General features: G+C 46.7%; 1 protein-coding gene across 1 annotated transcript; it reads right to left on the reverse strand.

The window, feature by feature from the left end:
- Positions 1 to 826: 826 nt before the first annotated feature.
- LOC134289916 (uncharacterized) lies at positions 827 to 4,348 on the reverse strand. Its single transcript, XM_062856677.1, has 3 exons — positions 4,057 to 4,348; positions 2,995 to 3,684; positions 827 to 2,844 (listed from the first exon to the last, which is right to left on the reverse strand). The coding sequence occupies exons 1-3, from the start codon at positions 4,346 to 4,348 to the stop codon at positions 827 to 829; spliced, it is 3,000 nt and encodes a 999-aa protein (XP_062712661.1).
- Between the last annotated feature and the right edge of the window lie 4,514 nt (positions 4,349 to 8,862).

The raw sequence follows: 8,862 nt of genomic DNA on the forward strand, positions 1-8,862 counted from the left end.
GTCTTGGTAGCTCGGTTCCGCAATGACGTTTATCGGTCGCCCGTTCAAAAAATGACCAGGGGTGAGTACCTCAGGATCGTCAGGATCGGGTGAGGTAGCATAGAGCGGGCGAGAGTTCAAAATAGCCTCAACCTGCGTTAAAACTGTTATATATTCCTCGAAAGTCAAATGAGTGTCCTTCAAAGTGCGTTTTAGATGATATTTGGCACTTTTAACGGCTGCCTCCCAGAGGCCCCCGAAATTCGGTGCCTCCGGTGGAATGAAACTCCAGACAATTTCCTTTGATAGGCAAAATCCCTCAATTTCATCAAGCGCATATTGAGACCGAAAAAGTTTGTACATCTCATTCAGTTCCGATTTCGCACCCCGAAAGTTTGAACCATTATCCGAGTGCATTTCTCGAGGTAGTCCCTCCTGCTAACGAAACGTTGCAATGCAGCAATAAACGCCTCTGTGGTCATATCTGAGACCAACTCCAAGTGCACGGCGTGTGTCACCATGCACACGAATACAGCAATGTATGCCTTCTCCACAACTGGCTTCCATCGTCCTTGTTTCACGAAAACTGGGCCCGCACAGTCCACGCCGGTCACCTCAAACGGGTGGGCAGGAGTCACACGGCAAGCAGGCAGATCTCCCATCAGCTGAGTTGTCATTGTTGGCCTGGCGCGGAAACATATAAGGCAGCTTCTCGTGATTTTTCGTACAGCAGATCTACCTTCTGTCAACCAAAAACGGCCTCGAAGAATTACCAACAAACTACGTGCATGTTCTCAAGATGATACGCTCTGATCAAAAGATCGACAATCGGATGCCTCGGCAAGATTTACGGGTATTTGGTCATGGTCAATACGGGCGAATTCTTCAATCTGCCTCCTACTCGCAGGATTCCGTTCTGGTACACAGGGTTCAGGGAGGCAATTCGTTTACACGGTTCGTTGTTCTCGATGCGGTTGATTTCATCACCAAGCACCTCATGTTGCACAACCTTGATGATGGTCTCCAACGATCGCCTTAACTCGGGAACAGTGAGGTAGCGCACACGGGTTCGGAGCTTGGGATCCTTGACTCTACAGTTCGAGATAAAGTGTTCGACATATGCGATGACCCTTTGCAGCTTCCGAAACGAGCTGAACTTGGTAAACACAGGAAGATCATCGACGTTGTATACAGCTGCTGAGACGAAAGGTGTCAATTTCATTTCAGGCAACTCCGCATCTGGTAGCTGTTTTGGCGGCTCGATTTCGTACCTTGCTTCTTGTAGGAATGAGGGACCCTTCCACCACAACTCATTACACATCAAGGCTCTGGGCAGGGATCCTCTGGACACAATATCTGCGGGATTCTCCTTAGTAGAGACATACTTCCAGGTGTATTCTTGGGTTTTCGTAATGATTTCCGAGACACGATTTCTTACGAACACTTGGAGAGAGGTCAGGGGCTTGCGCAACCAGGCAAGCACTATTTGGCTGTCCGACCAAAGGACAACGTCATCAAATCTATTTTTCATCGATCCAATCACCTTCACAACCAGTCGGGATAGAAGCTGGGCTGCCAACAACTCTTTTCTTGGAATGCTCAATTTGGCTATCGGAGCAACCTTTGATTTGCTGCAAAGGAGTCGCAACTCGGCGCTGCCATCGGGGAACACATTTCGTACGTACAAGACGGCGCCGTACGCCGAGATAGACGCATCGGAAAATCCATGGATTTCCATGGCAACGGCGGTGGATGGAATAACACGTCGAGGGATTTTCATTTCACTCATTTGTGGCAGAGCATCGCGGAACTTCAACCAAGACTGAAGCAATTCTCCTTCAAGTTTCTCATCCCAAGACAGACCAGCGGTCCATAACTTCTGCATAAGGATTTTGGCAACCACGATGATGGGAGAGACCAAGCCCAAAGGATCGAAAAGCCTTCCGATTTCCGACAACACCTTTCGCTTGGTATAGGTTTGAGTTGAGTCTGCTGGGAACTTCGACCTCGTGACAAATAAAAACTCATCCGAGCTCGGACTCCAGGTAAGCCCAAGGGTCTTGATCACTTCGTTGTCCGCAGTGGAATCCAGACGTACCAACTTTTCTCGATTTTCCTCAGGGATTCGCTCCTGCAACTCCGGACAGTTTGAGCTCCACTTGTGAATAGGGAATCCACCAAGTTGGAGAAGACCTTCCAGTTGACTCTGTGCTTCAGCGGCTTCTTCTGCACTATCCGCACCAGAAAGAACGTCATCCACGTAACAATCTTCCGTGATAATTTTGGCTGCAATGGGAAAACGGCTTCCTTCATCTTTGCACAGCTGAACCAAACACCTCGTGGCCAGAAATGGCGCGGATGCCGTCCCATACGTGACGGTTAACAGCTCAAGAACTCGAAGTCGTTGATTTGGTTCGGTTCGCCAGAAAATCCGTTGAAATTGTGTGTGTTCTGCAGCTACCAGTATTTGCCGATACATTTTGGCTATATCAGCAGTGAACACCACAGGGTGGACCCGGAATCGAAGAAGAATACTCAACAAGTCACTCTGGACGACGCCTCCAACTTGAAGTACTTCGTTCAGATATTTGCTTGCCGGGGTGCCCTTCGCTGAAGCATCGAAAACTACCCTCAGCTTGGTCGTCGAACTGGTTGGGCGTAATATCGCGTGATGCGGTGAGTAATAACGTCCTTCGGCAGGATCGTCATTAGATTCATCAACTTCCTGACAATGACCTACTGCTTCATACTCAGCTATGAAGGCAACGTACAGCTGTTTCAAATTTGGATCCTTCTGAAACCGCCTTTCGAGCATCAAGAAACGACGAAGAGCTACGGATCGGTTGTCTTGGAGCACTGCGACGTCTTCTCGGAAAGGGAGTGAAACCACATACCGTCCAGTCTGCGTTCGCCGATGAGTGGAGCGGAAATTCTCTTCGCACGTATCTGATTCCACTTCCTCCTTCGCGGATTGCGAAACATCTTTCACTTCTCAAAAACGACTAATTGTCTCACCAAGCGAATCAAGCGACACATGTTGGGCCAGAACAGTGTTGGAAACTTCGTTGTCTAGTTCTCCTGAGAAGACCCAACCCAGATGAGTCTCGTGGAGTTCGGGAAGACCGTCGGCTAGATGGATATGACCAGACTTCAGCAAGGCAAAGAACTTTGAGGCACCGATCAACATGTCGATTCTATTAGGCGTGTGGAACGTAGGATCAGCGAGCTGGACTCCAACAGGGATTGGCCAGGACGAGGTGTTGATTTTGACAGAAGGAATAATACCGGTCACCTTCGGTACCACAAGGCATTCAACGTCAGTAGAGAAACTTGAACACCTGGACTGCATCGTGACAACCAGCTTGTCTCTCACATAGACCTTAGCTCCTCCTATTCCGGTAACGGGCACGTTCACTGATTCACGGGGGACCATCAAACGGTTGGCGATCATCTCAGACACGAAGCATACTTGGGAACCACTATCCAGCATTGCACGACAAGGGACTAACTCACCATCGGCACTCTCAAGATTGACGACAGCAGTCAACAGCATCCCAGTCTTCGTGGTATTCGAATGGTTGCAGGAACACGAGGGATTGGCGTTTGGTGACGGAACGGTATTTGGAATTGCGCCTGCTTCGGTAGCTACCTTGGCGGAACTCTTCAATGGAGGGGTTTCGGACTCAGAGGGTTGCGAAGGAAGTTCTTCATGGAGAAGAGAATGGTGTCGTTTGTGACATATCGAACAATTGCGCTTGGAGGAACAATCTTTGGCACAGTGGCCAGATCGGAGGCAGTTGAAACAAATTCTCAGCTGCTTCACTTTGGCAATGCGCTCTGTTGTAGGCATTGCAGTAAAATTGGGACACTCAAAATGCCGGTGATTTTCACCGCAAACTTTACATTGACTTTCTGAATTAGAGGAAGTAACAGTATGCGCTTTTTGATTCACAGGTTTCGCATGTTTGGATAGAGGCTCTTTCGCCGCAATGGGATGGCGGGAATTCTGATAACGCTCTAGGATTTGGCACTAACCTTTCAAAAACTACAACGTGTCCTTGTAGTCGGGCAACTCACCGTGTTTCTGCCGCCGTTCCCACAGCTGCAGGGAGTGATCGTCCAGACGGGATGTCAACAGCTTCGTGATGATGATTCCGGATAGCTCGTCCACCGCCAGGCCCTGGTACTCCAGCCCAGCGACATGACGCTCACAGGATTTCGTCAGCTCCAATAAGTCCTTGAAGTTGCCCTTCACTACTGGTTTCAGCTGCATCAAACCGTCGATGTGGGTGTCGACGATGACGCGCTTGTTTTCAAACTGCTCGCACAACTGCTTCCACACTTCGGCAAAATTGTTGTCTCGGATCATTTTCGCGTTGATGAGACCCGCTGCGTCACCCACCAGGCCTTATCCAGGTGGTGCAGTTTCATAGCACTCGACTCACCACTACTTACGACCAGGTCCTCGAACATTGCCTTGAATTTGGGCCAATTTTCCACACCGCCATCGAACGATGGTATCGGTGCCCTCAGAGGATGATGCTGCACCACCACCTGGGCTGCTCCACCAGCAACGGTTGTCGCCGGCGACGGCTTTGAGAAATATTCCGTCAAGCGCTCCAGGCGATCGAGCGCTTCCGTGTGCAAGGCATCAAACTCGTCGAGCTTCTCGTCCTGCTCGTCCATTTTGGCCGGTGGAATCAAGGCAATCACTTCACGGTGGGCTTCGGTGTACTCGGCATAGTGGATCTCCAGCTTCTTACCGTACACTTTTAGCATCGATGCACTTATTAGCGTTGGGTCGTCTTCGGCGTTCTCGAGGCAGTGGTTAATTTTCGTCACTTTTCCTTTTATTTGACCGCGCTGGTGGATGAGCAGCTGCAGGTGCTCGGGATCCATTGCGGTATTCTTCGGGGTGCGGTCGATTCCCATTTTCGACACACTTCACTGTTCACTTTCACACAAATGTCCTTTTCTCACTTATTGTCCAGTTCAATTTCTTTTTAACTTTTCACTTTTCGCTGACTACTAGCTTTCTCCAACATCCTCCAAGGCTCAGCTTCCCACGCACGACGTGGCTCAAATCCGGTTCGGATGGACCAATGTCGGGGCCGTGCCAGGCTCCGGGGAACGATCGACGCGATGGGCTTTCACGCTCTCTTGCGACATGACGAAACACGTCCTGACACGTCAGGAAAGGGAAGGGTGTCGCTCAAGCGGAAGCCGGAGGAAGGGACGAGTGTTGTTCTCGGGAACTTGTGGCGGATCGTACAACTCTTCTTGCCCTGAAAAGGGCGGATTGGGTTCCACAAGTCCGTCGAAGCAATCAACTCGGTCGATGGTGGACTGTAACACCGCTGCTGCAACTCTCCTCGTCGGGTGGACCGCTGCTCTCGGAGGATGTCGAATAAAAGCCAGTCACTTCACTACTACTTCATACTGATTTATTACTCTTCGATTGTTACACTTTGAAATACAAAAATAGACTGATGATTGTAGTAATAGAGACAGTGAAGAGAATGATTGAAGCGAAAAATATGCGCCTTCTGATTGGCCGACTCAGTAGAAAGCTAGAATGAACAACAAAAGCGAACATACAAAAAGAGCTGCGCATCGTGGATTCAAGTCTGTTGATAGACGATAGTGGATACGAACGGACGCACCAAAAGGCAGCAGCAATGGTGCAGTACACAGCAGTCCACCACAGAGAGGTTTTAAAGAGTTTCCTCTCTGCGGTCGGTGTTGTGGCTGTAAGCATAGCCGCAGCGGTCACGACAATTGGCACAGTAGAGTTTCCCTAATGTTTGTAAGTATAAATGCATCAAAAAAAGCAAACTGGCGAGTAAAAGGACAGTTTTGCGCTAGTAGAAAAATAGCAGTCTGGCGGAAGGACAGACTTGCTGGAAATTAAAGCAAACTGGCGAGAGAAAGGACAGTTTTGCTTCTGTTGAAAAGAAGCAGTCTGGCGGAAGGACAGACTTGCTGGAAATTAAAGCAAACTGGCGTGAGAAAGGACAGTTTTGCTTCTGTTGAAAAGAAGCAGTCTGGCGGAAGGACAGACTTGCTGAAAATTAAAGCAAACTGGCGAGAGAAAGGACAGTTTTGCTTCTGTTGAAAAGAAGCAGTCTGGCGGAAGGACAGACTTGCTGGAAATTAAAGCAAACTGGCGAGTGAAAGGACAGTTTTGCTTCTGTTGAAAAGAAGCAGTCTGGCGGAAGGACAGACTTGCTGGAAATTAAAGCAAACTGGCGAGTGAAAGGACAGTTTAGCGCTAGTAGAAAAATAGCAGTCTGGCGGAAAGAAAAGACTTGCTGAAAATTAAAGCAAACTGGCGAGAGAAAGGACAGTTTTGCTTCTGTTGAAAAGAAGCAGTCTGGCGGAAGGACAGACTTGCTGGAAATTAAAGCAAACTGGCGAGTAAAAGGACAGTTTTGCGCTAGTAGAAAAACAGCAGTCTGGCAGAAGGACAGACTTGCTGGAAATTAAAGCAAACTTGCGAGTAAAAGGACAGTTTTGCTTCTGTTGAAAAGAAGCAGTCTGGCGGAAGGACAGACTTGCTGGAAATTAAAGCAAACTGGCGAGTGAAAGGACAGTTTTGCTTCTGTTGAAAAGAAGCAGTCTGGCGGAAGGACAGACTTGCTGGAAATTAAAGCAAACTGGCGAGTGAAAGGACAGTTTAGCGCTAGTAGAAAAATAGCAGTCTGGCGGAAAGAAAAGAATTGCTGAAAATTAAAGCAAACTGGCGAGAGAAAGGACAGTTTTGCTTCTGTTGAAAAGAAGCAGTCTGGCGGAAGGACAGACTTGCTGGAAATTAAAGCAAACTTGCGAGTAAAAGGACAGTTTTGTGCTAGTAGAAAAATAGCAGTCTGGCGGAAAGAAAAGACTTGCTGAAAATTAAAGCAAACTGGCGAGAGAAAGGACAGTTTTGCTTCTGTTGAAAAGAAGCAGTCTGGCAGAAGGACAGACTTGCTGGAAATTAAAGCAAACTTGCGAGTAAAAGGACAGTTTTGCTTCTGTTGAAAAGAAGCAGTCTGGCGGAAGGACAGATTTGCTGGAAATTAAAGCAAACTGGCGAGTGAAAGAACAGTTTTGCGCTAGTAGAAAAATAGCAGTCTGGCGGAAGGACAGACTTGCTGGAAATTTAAGCAAACTGGCGAGTTGTTATGCTCGTAGAAACATGCGAAATTGAAAACTAGAGAGTAGGGGTGAGAGGGAATGTAGTAATAGAGACAGAGAAGAGAATGATTGAAGCGAAAAATATGCGCCTTCTGATTGGCCAACTCAGTGGAAAGCTAGAATGAACAACAAAAGCGAACATACAAAAAGAGCTGCGCATCGTGGATTCAAGTCAGTTGATAGACGATAGTGGATACGAACGGACGCACCAAAAGGCAGCAGCAATGTCATTTGCAGTACACAGCAGTCCACCACGGAGAGGTTTTAAAGAGTTTCCTCTCTGCGGTCGGTGTTGTGGCTGTAAGCATAGCCGCAGCGGTCACGACAATGATGACACCGCAACGTGTGTCAGTTTTATACTGTCAAAATCGTTCCTTCTTCGTCTTCTTCTTCCGTCGGTCGTCGGCTCGCTCGGTCGTCACACGCCAGATGGGCGGGACCAACGGTGCGACATTGTGTGCTAATGTCGTCGCTCTCGCTGGCTTGCTGCTGTCAGTCGCCGTTCACGTTCGGGCGTGATAAAATTCTAAGTAAAGTATTGTCATGATTCTGGAACATTTCAGCTCACGTCAACGGAAACGTCATGAGTACATATTCGACGAGAAAGGCACTATCACCACTAGGTGGATCAATCCGGGTTTTTTACTTAGTTATAACTTCTTCGAAGTATCCTCAATCTTGGACAGCTGCAAAAATAATCCCTATCAAAAAAAAAGCCTAGAACGGTTTGAATAATTTGAGGCCTATAAGTAATCTCTGTGGGATGTCTAAAGTTTTTGAAAAAAATAATGAAAGGTCAAATTCATCAATTTGTTGAGTCGTTTAATCTGCTTAGCGATAATCAATCTGGCTTTAGACCAGCTAACAGTACTACCACTGCGATTCTAAAAGTTACTGATGACATATTGGCATTCCTATTACTAATTGATTTTTCAAAAGCTTTTGATCGCGTTTCGCATGCAAAACTTATCAAGAAGTTAACCATTCAGTTTTATTTCTCTCAGAATGCGTCTAACCTAATACGATCTTATTTGTCTAGTCGAGCTCAAGTTGTCCATATCGCATATCGCATTACACGCAGAAAAAAGCATGGTAAAATCAAAAATATTCCAGGTAAACTCAAATAAATTGTCAATTTGTTCTGGCAACAAAAAAAAACTGTTTGGAGCAAATCGAACGTCACATTTGAACCAAATTCAATCCATTTTTGAAACAAACATGTATCGTCTGACTGGTTATGTTAGAAACAAAAGTATTTTTTTTTTGTTTTTTTATTGTGGCAGGTCGGCCCTACGGAAATATTTGTTTTCCAATTATATTTACAAAATTATTTCCTTCTCTTGGAAAATCCACTTCCCGCGTGGCACTTTCAATGCCAACATCATGTAGATAACATACGCTCCCGAAATCAATGGGATTTCGTGGAAACTTTTGGTGAAACTTCCCTTTTTTGCAAGAGGAAAACTTGTTTGGTGATGCAGCTGGAACTTGAGAGTTTTGTTTATGTTCTCGACGGCGGAACGGGGGGCTCTTCAATGGGTATTGTAGAAATCAATATGGAATTGAGTTTGTTTTAAAAATTAATATTTTAGTTTTAAATATTTTATCAGTTCACTGAATAAACATGAATATTTTTGTTTCAAACGAACGAAATTTGTCTCCGTGTGTCTGTCTGTCTGTCTGTCTGTCTGTCTGTCTGTCTGTCTG

The sequence above is a fragment of the Aedes albopictus genome, chromosome 1 (assembly GCF_035046485.1).
Source record: "Aedes albopictus strain Foshan chromosome 1, AalbF5, whole genome shotgun sequence".
Classification (NCBI taxonomy): Eukaryota; Metazoa; Arthropoda; class Insecta; order Diptera; family Culicidae; genus Aedes; species Aedes albopictus.